The sequence below is a fragment of the Amyelois transitella genome, chromosome 20 (genome assembly GCF_032362555.1).
Source record: "Amyelois transitella isolate CPQ chromosome 20, ilAmyTran1.1, whole genome shotgun sequence".
NCBI classification, from domain to species: Eukaryota; Metazoa; Arthropoda; class Insecta; order Lepidoptera; family Pyralidae; genus Amyelois; species Amyelois transitella.
This window is the reverse complement of record NC_083523.1, coordinates 9,859,530-9,870,987: the sequence shown is the minus strand read 5'-3', so window position 1 is coordinate 9,870,987 and position 11,458 is coordinate 9,859,530. Positions and strand designations below refer to the sequence as shown.

General features: G+C 36.4%; 2 protein-coding genes across 4 annotated transcripts in view; one reads left to right on the top strand and one right to left on the bottom strand.

Moving 5' to 3' along the window:
* Positions 1-1,129: 1,129 nt before the first annotated feature.
* Positions 1,130-7,336, bottom strand: LOC106138980 (uncharacterized). 3 transcript variants are annotated; one of them, XM_060949837.1, is made up of 4 exons: positions 6,921-7,124; positions 3,184-3,256; positions 2,468-2,679; positions 1,130-1,806 (listed from the first exon to the last, which is right to left on the bottom strand). In XM_060949837.1, exons 3-4 carry the CDS (start codon positions 2,649-2,651, stop codon positions 1,151-1,153), a joined length of 840 nt encoding a protein of 279 aa, XP_060805820.1. In that variant the 5' UTR covers positions 2,652-2,679; positions 3,184-3,256; positions 6,921-7,124; the 3' UTR covers positions 1,130-1,150. The 3 variants fall into 3 exon arrangements, 2 of the variants coding, with proteins under 2 accessions (XP_060805820.1, XP_060805819.1); XM_060949836.1 differs by lacking the exon at positions 3,184-3,256 and having other exon boundaries at positions 6,921-7,103; XR_001228739.2 differs by lacking the exons at positions 1,130-1,806; positions 2,468-2,679; positions 3,184-3,256 and adding an exon at positions 4,996-5,265 and having other exon boundaries at positions 6,921-7,336.
* A 1,887-nt stretch (positions 7,337-9,223) lies between these two features.
* Positions 9,224-11,458, top strand: part of LOC106138974 (rho guanine nucleotide exchange factor 17) — a 58,184-nt gene continuing 55,949 nt past the window's right edge. The window contains exon 1 of the mRNA XM_060949904.1: positions 9,224-9,443. The gene's annotated coding sequence lies outside the window, so the exon portion shown is untranslated. The remainder of the gene's footprint in view (positions 9,444-11,458) is intronic.

The window sequence follows — 11,458 nt, the reverse complement described above, 5'->3', positions numbered from 1 at the left end:
CTAACCCGCCCTCCCGGGCAATGTCGTTTCTTTAGAGCGAATTCAACGTGAAACCACACCGCGTTTTACTTTGGTAGCAGTGCCATCTAGTAACGAACCATTTTCCTTATTTATTTTATTACATGTTTCTGCGAGGAGGAGTACAGGCTGCGCCTTTTGCCATTTCCTCCTATTTATTTATTTAAATAATAAAAGTAGTAATTATTTTAAGACAGTTGTTTCACAATGATTTTGTTGAAAAAAGATGGGATAGCGTTATTTCGAAGTGCGGAAACAAAAAGCACCAAATTTTGTATACATAACAGTTGTAACAGGGCATATCGGTATATCTCCAGTATTTTCAATCCTATTTGACAAATTCTGTCTGCATTCATAATTAAATTAAATTTTTAGGATGATAGATAGATAGGTAATGATGTGCAATGCCTACCTAGGTATCCTGGCTTCAGTCAGTGGTTAGTAAAAATCCAAGTGTAGTTCATGATGTTTATTATTCAATACACAATTTCACTGGTAGCACTAGCACATAAAGTAGAAGCTTAGAAAGTCAGAAGGAGATAAGAGAAATTTCACAACACACAAGGAAAAGTGAAAGAAATACTGTTACATAACGTATCGTGAACAATGCGGCGCGTAAGCTGATAATGTTCTAGCATCAGCGGCGGAGCGCATGCGCACATCCGTTTTGCCTCTCAAACGAATCTAGACTGGCGAGCGCGCGGCGCGCGGGCGCGGGCAGCGGTCGCCGACGGAGTGGACACACAAAATCTCGCCCCGTGTATGGTTCCACTGCATCGTTTTAATGACGATACGAGTTCGGTAAAAGTGAGGTCGTAATAAGTTATAAATATGTATTTATTTGTGAAATTGTTTTAGGTCTTAGGGATAATGGTTGTCCGCCCATCACATTCTTTTTTTGACTAGAAATTACTTAAAAACGTCAACCAAGCTCTCCTTTGTATACGAATCTCTCTGCACCGCTATCACACCTTGATATGTTTCGTTGTATTGAACTACTTGGTATGTATCTGACATTGTCAACATTACTGACTGGCGATTGGCAAAGCATTGATGCATATAAACCTTTGTGTAAAATGTATATTTGGGTACTCGGTAATAAATAACTGAAGACAATGGTATTATTATTTATTTAGTCTGCCAGTTGTAAAGCTTCATCAGCAATCATTTCACCAGCAGTACTTCCAGCTATGCCCAGAAGGACGCCGCCTCCGATAGCGCCCACCACGGCACCTATCGGCGCCCCGACCACCGTGCCCACCGGCCCGAACAGCGAGCCCACGGCGGCGCCCGCCTGCGCCCCTCCCCACGCGCCGGCCGCCCCTCCCGCCGCACCGCCGCCCCACCCGCCGCCGACCGACGAAACAGTTTTAATAAATTTAACTGGAACTTTCTTGGTACGTCTCACATCCCGTAAAATAATCTCAAGCTTCTCTATAGTTGTTCTAATTTCACTTCTAATCGTAGATTTCGTTTCCGTTTTAAGTGACTGCTTCAATTCACGAATGGCGTCTTCCAACTCTTTGATTATTTCGTCCGCGTGGTCCCTGACGTAAATATCATCTTTTAAAGCGGACCCAATACGCCAAGTGTCAATCACCACGGCGGCTACTGTTAAGGTAATACCAGCATACTTCATAGTCTTGTTGATTATTTGCGCTGATGACACTACTTCTGCAGGTACTTCAATATGAGGATTCGTAGATTTGGGATATCCTTTTGGGTCAATATTGATATGAGGATTAGCTCCCGAATTGTGTCCAGTGTCGAAACGTATTACTGGAGCACCTGTAAATTTAGTTGATGTTTAAATACGACGTAAATAACTTAAACGTTTTTTGTTATTTTTTCATTTCTTAGCTAATCGTTAATGTACTTTTTGAATTTTCTATCATTCATTTCAAGAACACTTTTGGGTAATTTATTATAGGTATAATCTTATACAATTAATCAGAAATGATTTCCCTACCTTAGCCCGCCGATGTGCTGGGATCGACAACTTATAATTGATCCGCAGTGATCTACTAGTACATTCACCTACTTTTTTGAAAGAGTCTTAGTTTTTTCTAACATGCATAATGTTATCGAATATGAATAGGACCTAAATATTTTAACATTGCCCAATGTTAAAATATTTAGGTTTTTGAAATATCTCGAAGCGAACCTCTTTGTCAAAACAATAATTATTGACATTAATTTCTCTAAGCAAATGTAAATTTAATTACAAAAATAGCTTTTCTTTTAACGATAACTGTATCATTAAAAAAAATAAAGTAGGTACAACAACACAACACAACATTTTACACTATTTTATTCATGCAATGTGAAACAGTGTGACCTCGACCGATGGAAGCATGCGCACCTAACCCCCAACAACGTACGCACGTGCCAGTACGTACATATACCTACCTAATTTGGTAGTTTAAAGTACGTATGTAATATTACCTACCAACAGGTTTCCCATTTTTCATTCTGCCCATACTCATATCTCGAATACCGGCCACGGTTTCTTTGTTCAAATGTGCCTCGGGGATCCTGCAGAACCTGGTTTGCATCAGTTCTCCGGCACGACCTCCACCCAGAATTTTTCCAGCAGTATCTTTACCGTCATCTTTTTCAGGGATTTTGGACATTTTGATATTTTATAGCTCTATTTAAGATCTGCAACATAAATTGACATAATACTTATTTGTTTGATGATTATTTAATAGTAATATATGTTACTATATAAAAAGAGCAATTATCTAATTAATTCCACAGATTTATTTTGCTAATAAATCTGTGTGTTGAATTGAAAGCCTCTAGTTCAAAGTGGAATCTAGAGTGGTGCGATGAGGCCTTTTACTTTTCCGGCCACGATGGTTTTTTAAATGATTTTATAATTTCGTATAAACCAATTAATCATAAAAAAATATTCTCTTGTCCACATTTCTATTCTAAGTTTAGATAATTGTGAAGCTGACGTTGAAGAAAATGCTAAAGTGTAGTTTATTGCCGCTTCTTCTGCACTGAGCTTTGGAAGCGGCAGTAAACTTAGCTTTTAGTAATTTATTTGACGTCAACCTATGATGTTGTGATAAACCAGAAGATATTACAATTATTATATTGAAATGTCCCATAATAATGAATAACATTTTTTTTATTAAACGGTTTTATTTAGCTCACCCCGTTTGTTTTATTTATTCTTGGGTCAAATTTAGTAATTCAAATTTCACCCTCTTCCTGTCAACCGATTAATCTGAAATTTTGTATACACTTTGGATTTTGGTGACAATATAATTATGTTTATTCATTATCATTATAAATTCAAGATGGCCGCCGTTACAAAATGGCGGATAATTTAGGTTTCATTAATCCCATCAATATGGGTATCAAATGAAAGGGCTCAACAAGCAGAATACAATATACTATAAAAAATTGAAATCCAAGATGGCGGCCTCTACAAAATGGCGGATAACTTAGGTTTTATCAATCCCATCAACATGGGTATCAAATGAAAGGTCTCAACAAGTAGAATACAATATACTATTCAAAATTAAAATCTAAGCAGTGGGATAAAATGTAGCCTATGTTACTCCTGAAGGTTAAGTCTATCCCTGTGCCAAATTTCATTCAAATCGGTCCAGTAGTTTTTGAGTTTATTCGTTACAAAAACTAAAAACTTGAAAATAAAAATAGGTAAAAAAACTTTTTAAGTTAAACGGTTTTATGTTAAACATACATTGCAATGTTTAATATAAATGTACTAAAAACCAAAAAATAATAAAATAGATACAGTCGTGGGAATTATAAACAAATGCATAGACTAGACTAAAATAAAACCGTGGGGCACGTCAATTGTCTACAATCGTTGATTAAAATGTTTGTTTTGTAATGTTACACTATAATTAGGCAGTTGTTCAACCGACAACGATGGACGTGTGATAAGTAGGGCTAGAATGTGGAAACAAGTTAGCAAGCTCGATTAAGCGAGTTTTAGGGTTTCATAATGTTGAGCGAGTAGTACTTTTATCATAAGTTTTGTCGATTAAAGACAAACTACGAGCAGTGAAACGATTCCTCGCTAGCCAGCAAAATAGTAAGTAATTTGCGCACCGTCTGCGGGCCAACTGCCTAACGACGAATTAAACGATTCTTCTATCGCACATTAAGTCTATAATTTGTAGACAATTGACGTGCCCCACGGTTTTATTTTAGTCTAGTCTATGCATATGTTTATAATTCCCACGACTGTATCTATTTTATTATTTTTTGGTTTTTAGTACATTTATATTAAACATTGCAATGTATGTTTAACATAAAACCGTTTAACTTAAAAAGTTTTTTTTTATTTGATGAATCTGTCAGTGTTTCTATCAATATCTTACAATTATCCCTGAAGTTTTCGAATTTGTTAACCAGAAAAAAATTTCTTTATCATATCAGTATGGGAATATGATGTCAGCCATATCATTTTAATTCAAGCTTTTCGTTTTAAAGAAGTTAGTAAACAATTAGTATAAAGGTTTAATTTGTTAGATTTCGTGGGTAAGTGATTTTTATTAAAACTTTATTATTTCTCTTGTTAACTTTTTTTTATTTTCCCCTTCAGGGATATTATAACGGTATAGTATACACAATATAAATTAAGTTTATATTTCGTATGAAAATATCTCGGAAAGTAAGTTTTCCCTCGGGTTGAACCACAAGACTTGGAGCCCGTCGTACATGGCCGGGGCGGCCACGGCCTCGTGCCGCAGCAGGGGCGCCTCGCGGAACGCAGACGGAGTCAGCTCACGAACATCGCTGATCACGTCTTCTTTGCACCGGCTGATGTCGATTTCTTTCAGTGGTATTAGAAACCATAAATTTCCATAAACAAATTCAGGGCTAGTTGCGAGATCTTCGGCAACACTTCGCGGCATCCTTTTCAACAATGTAGCGTGATGTTCAACGTTCGATTCCGGACGTGGCGTGAACGTCACCACTTCAGTCGTATTGTTTGCCACACATCTTTGATCAGATGTGTCAACTGCGTCAGAAATGATATCTTTTAATTGGTTTTCTTTAGTTACTACAATCACATCGCGCCCATTAAGTATATTGCCAACTATTCTCATATAATTTGAACGATTTTGTTCCTCATTACACGAGCTATTGGATTTGAAAGCAATCACTGTCTGTTGTTCCTTGGTCGATACATTTCTGATTGTATAATCTCTTGTTCCACTATTCTCGTTGTGACTGCACATTGTTTTGTGGATTTTACTGCAAATAAAAATATATTGCATAACATACGATAAGGTGCTTAAATAATTGAATAATAGGACTAACATCTCGAAGAACAACCAAAACATTATTCGTTTTCATATTGTATTTTTAATTCAAATATACCATTTATTGAGCAGAATTCCATCATAAAGCTATAAAGCTAAATTGGCCCTTTGTTTTGAAGACTATTGACTCTGTCCACCCCGCAGGGGATATAGACATGAATGTATGTAACGAGCAGAAGTTTGAAGATTTAATTATTACCTTACATACAAACCTGTCGTGTAAAATCAGTAGAATACCTAGAACGGACAGAATCGGTAGTTTCCAACGAGACGGTCGTCGTTAACTCGTAAAAGTACATAAAAAGTTCATTTTCACAAATTCATTCTTCATTGTAATTTAATTTCAATGTATTTCAAGGAAAAGCATAACAATAAATTGTTAATTTTAACATTCTGTTACATATTTATTTTTAATAATTTACATGATAAGTTCTATACTTATTTTTGTTTTTGAAAATTTTGTGCGCACTAATCTCAAAAACAGTCTGTGTGTGGTAAATTGCATTTAATATTTAGAAATTGATTAATTATTATTGTTTAAGAAAAAGAAAAGTGACCACAGGTTAAAACCTCATAAAGATTGTAATAGGTGCAAATTAAAATTCACATTCCATTAAAATTTTATACTTATCAATTCATAATAACAATGTATTTTCTCGTCCACATTCTATCGTCAAATTCTAATTATAAGTTAGGATTATTTTGAATTGATGTCGTTGAAGAAAACGCTGCAGTGCAGTCTTTTACGGCTTCATGTAACTAACTTTTTGAAGCGGAACTAAACTTAGTTTTAAGAAATTTACTTGACGCCAACCAATGTTGTACAATCAAAAGAAAAATATTTATTTATAAGATAAAGTGATGTTCAAGATGTCCCATTATAACGAATAAAAAGTTTGAATTTGAATAATATCACTCCGAGCCGTTAGAAAAAGAAACAGTAAAAGGCTGTTCAATACAGGTTTAACTTTTGTTACCTATTTATAATAAATAACCTATTAATAATATAATAAAAAATATTAAAGTTTAAAAAATATATAATTTTGAAGATACAAGTAGATAAGGTAATGGATAATAAGATGAGTTTTCAGTAAAGTCAATAAATGAGATTGAGCACACAATTTAGAATTGCCGTCTGAGATTCAAACATTTTTTCAACTAAGAACCGTGATATTATTAAACCACAGAAATCGGGAAAATATTTCTAACTGCTATTTTAAATGGATAAAACACAGTATGTACATAAGAACACATCAGCATACTGTGCGTATATCCGTGTGGTTCCCGGCACCAATACAAAAAATAATAGGACCACTCCATCACTTTCCCATGGATGTCGTAAAAGCCGACTAAGGGGTAGGCTTATAAACTTGGGATTCTTCTTTTAGGCGATGGGCTAGCAACCTGTCACTATTTGAATCTCAATCCTATCTTAAAGCCAAATAGCTGAACAAGTCTTTACAAGACTGTAGGCTCTGTCTACCCCGCAAGGGATATAGACGTGATTATATGTATGTATGTTATCACGTGACGTGATTATATGTATGAATTCTACAAAATGCTTTATTAGTCAAAAAGTGTACTTACTCGTCTGCTAGAAAGTCACGCCGCTGAGTATAAATTAAGAATTAAAAAGAACAATTCAGCAATCCGAACAATAATGACAGTAGGAAAATATCAACGCGTGCTTCTCGTAAGAGATGCTTGGTACAAGTGGTTTCGTGCGCTTGCGCAGATTTGCCATATTATAAATTTCCCTTCTTTCTATTTTAAGCCGTGATGTCGATTCATAAACTTGCACGGATAGGTTTGCGGTGGTGAAAAATGGAAGCAAACACAAAATTAATCCATTAATAAAATTCAGTTGAATATTATGCTTAGTTTTAGTACAGTTTCTCTTTAAAAGTTTAAAGTAAAAAATTTTTTGATGTGAGGCTGAATTTATAATTCTAACTACGACAAACAATGATTTTAAAGTTATTGAAATACTACACTAGCGACGCCACAGAGAGCATATGTAAGGTGGTCGCATGGTTCAAACGCATGAAACGGGGAATCCCGTATGATAACTGTCAATGTTACCACATTCGCAACGATTACTAAAGCAGTAATTTTATGTCAAACTAATGTCACAGAATTAATAATTGTAACATATTAGGAATAGGATATACATAAAATCATGCCTCTTTCACAGAGTGGTAGAAAGAAACTACATCTTTCCCTGCACATTTCTTTCGCTTCATCCACATTCGTAACTTTCTTCATGCAAGATAATATATCAGTTGAATGTTTATTCATTAACATATTTCTTATGTTTAATGTTAATAAAAATCAATAAAATTGAAATTGTTTTATAGTAGTTAATACCTATAAATAATAGATATCTAGCGACCACTTAGTACGGGAAAATGTTTCTGCTCGCGTTTCAGATTTTTAATTAGGACTTATTATTCCAGATGTTTAGTAAGGTATATTAATTTAAAAAGCAGATTTGAATGCCTTAAATAAAAAACCCGTAAATTGAAACTGTGAGTTGGCTACACTTTTAGTGAGTAAGTGAGATCATAACAGCGTCTGCTAGAGAAGAGCTGACTAGTCGGCGACTAATTATTACTATTGGTATAGTCGACTATCGGTTACATGTTTTTTATTTCATTTAGTAATTATTAAGCGATTTTAAAAAACAGGTAGAAACGTGAATACAAAGTTTAATATTAAAGCAATAAACGTGATGATGGTAAGGACTCCATCGCGCACGAGTCATTTCATTCTGGTAAGGCGGCTCCTTCGCTGGCAACTAGTCGACTATCGAGTCAAAGGCTTGATCGTCACGGCTCTATTGTTTACATTGACTTTACTACAGTCACTGATAAACCGGGTTATTGCGTGGTAAAGGCGCGAAGACGTGTAGGTATGTATAAACGAGTATTTAATCGAGTCTGTCTCATTTAGCTTTGGCACGGGGTTTTGCTGCCTATGTTACTCTTGCAGGTATTATCAGTCGTAAAGCATACTTACTGTCAAGACATAAAAAAGAGGACTATTGACTGATACATCAACATTGATCAGCGCAGCCCAGATCGCCGCCCCTCGGCCGCGGCGGGTCCCGAGAGCAGAGAGGATGCAGCAATCAGAACCGATGTTAGTGGCATGTAGGGTTCTTATGCGCGGGGTGGGGACAATTTGGGAAGTATTCTTTTTTTCTGCCGTGTGGTTCCCGGCACCAATAAAAAGAAGAATAGGACCACTCCATGTCTTTCCCATGGATGTCGTAAAAGGCGACTAAGGGATAGGCTTACAAACTTGGGATTCTTTTTTAGGCGACAGGCTAGCAACCTGTCACTATTTGAATCTCAATTCTATCATTAAGCCAAATAGCTGAACGTGGCCTTTCAGTCTTTTCAAGACTGTTGGCTCTGTCTACCCCGTAAGGGATATAGACGTGATGATATGTATGTAGGTATGTATGTAGGTATTATTTTTTTCTGCAATTTCTGGAGGAGATGCCTTTGATCCTTGTTGGGATATCGTTGGCTTTGTAAATGATTATGGAAGTTGATATTGTTTTATGATTAACCCAATATTTCGCTTAATATTCATTCTAAAATATTAAGTCAAGAGGGGATAGGTACCTCTTACGAATTTAAATTAGTTGCATATGTAGAAAGTGTTAAATAATCAGTGTGTAAAATAGGCTAGGAACCTGTCACTATTTAAACCTCAATTCTATCATTAAACCAAACAGCTGAACGTGACCAATCAGTCTTTTCAAAAATGTTGGCTTTGTCTACCCGCAAGGGATATATATAATATAAGTGATTATAGGTATGTATGTAAAATTCAATTTACGTTATCGATATGGAATAATTCCATTTGGCACTCGGGGCGAGAGTGACTGGGACGGCTGCGTATAGTTTTAATAAATCTATTCGACAATTTCATGGAAACGGCTTGGTTTTGTGAATTACAAAGACTTGCTGAAAAACATGCCTATGCGCATGAGCAAGCTCGTGTTAACCTTCGGTAGAAGCAGAAGTGTGAGTTCGCCGGGATCTAAAAATACATCAATACTTACAGAGATGGAGCTCGCGTCGCGGCTGGTTGTGTTCGGTATGTATTGACATTACAGTAGGTAATGTGCACACAGGTATATATCGACGGTTGAAAGGCTAATTGTGGTAAGCGCCATTTTGTGAAAGCTGAGAAAAAGCGGTTCAAAGTTTTAATTTTTGGAAAAAAATTCGCTGTAAAAAAATGGCTTGACCGATTTTGATAAAATTAATACAGTATATTTATAAGGTTAAAAAGTACGTAAAACTATTATTTCTGTTACTATTTAGCAATATTTCAGTAATTTTATGGCGCTTACATCAAAATGACACTTTTCCAGGGAAAGGCAAAATGAGTTATATGCTTGAAATGAACAAATAACTTGACAGCAAAATGAGTCAAATGCTTGAAGTGAACAAATAACTGGACAGCAAAATGGTTCAAGCGCCCATCCCATGTAATACAAAATAATTGAAAATGATTTAAATGCCATGTAATTTTCAAAACTAAATCGATATTTCAGTTTAAAAGACAAAATAATACAAAAAGAAAATTGAGCAATTGAAACAAACGGCATGCCAATAGAAAGGTGATCATGACTTTAGGTTCTTGTCATCAATACAATCATTTTTTAGGAATTAAATAACGGTTATTTTTAAATAAAACAAAAAAGAAATCCTTATATGAGGATTCGAGTGCTTGTGTCAGGATAAACGGAGCGCACACTGAGTGGTTTAAGATTGAGAAAGGCGTTAGGCAAGGATGTGTTGCGTCACCGCGACTGTTCAACCAACCTATTTATGGATAGTTGTTTGACAGATTTGACATTTAAAAGAGAACGGAACGAGAGTGAACGTAAGTAAAACTAAAACACTGGTTTTTGAAATTGAGAAAGAAATGACAGCATGTAATATTGCAAGTGTGATAGTGATATTGAAAGGAGAGTGAACGCGGGGAACATGGTGAATGGAGCTTTGCATGCCTTTATGAGCAGTCAGAAACTATCCAAAAAGGCTCGGGTGGCTGTGCATAGGGGCGTGTTGGTCCCGACATTAATGTATGGGAGTGAAAGTTGGGTATGGCAAAAGAAGCACAAAAGCAGAATAAATGCAGTGGAAATGAGAGCGTTAAGGAGTGTGATGGGTGTGAAATTGAGTGACCGGATAAGGAACAGCGTGATAAGGGAATGTTGTGATGTGCAAGAAGATGTAGGTATTTACAGAAATAGAAAAGGGTATGTTGAGATGGTTCGGTCATGTGGAGAGGATGAATGAAAACAGGTTGACTAAGCAGATATACAAGGAGAGTGTGGAGGGAAAGGTCGGAGTGGGAAGACCTAGACGACGTATCTTGATCAAATTAAGGACGTCCTGGTAAAGGGTCAGGTCAAAAGTACCCGAAACCGCCGAGCATGCATGAAGAGAGTTATGAATGTGGATGAAGCGAAGGAAGTATGCAGAGATCGTGGCAAGTGGAAAGAGGTAGTCTCTGCCTACCCCTCCGGGAAAGAGGCGTGATTTAATGTATGTATGTAGAAAGAAATGACAGCATGTAATATTTTGATTGGAGGAGAAAAAGTTGAGCAAGTGAAAGAGTTTGTATATCTAGGATCAAAGTTTACATCAGATGGCAAGTGTGTTAGTGATATTGAATGGAGAGTGAACGCAGGGAACATGGTGAATGGAGCTTTGCATGCCTTTATGAGCAGTCAGAAACTATCCAAAAAGGCTCGACTGGCTGTGCATAGGGGCGTGTTGGTTCCGACATTAATGTATGGGAGTGAAATTTGGGTATGGCAAAAAAAGCACGAAAGCAGAATAAATACAGTGGAAATGAGAGCGTTAAGGAGTATGATGGGTGTGAAATTGAGTGACCAGATAAGGAACAGCGTGGTAAGGAAATGTTGTGATTTGAAAGAAGATGTAGTTACAGGAATAGAAAATAAAGGAGCATGCATGAAGACAGTTATGAATGTGGATGTAGCGAAGGAAGTATGCAGAGATCGTGGCAAGTGGAAAGAGGTAGTCTCTGCCTACCCCTCCGGGAAAGAGGCGTGATTTTATGTATGTATGTAT

Coding starts and splice junctions, on each gene's coding strand:
- LOC106138980 (XM_060949837.1), bottom strand. CDS start 2,651: ATGTCCAAAATCCCTGAAAAAGATGACGGTAAAGATACTGCTGGAAAA. Junction 1,807..2,467: donor GAAAAATGGGAAACCTGTTG/GTAGGTAATATT, acceptor CTAAATTTACAG/GTGCTCCAGTAATACGTTTC.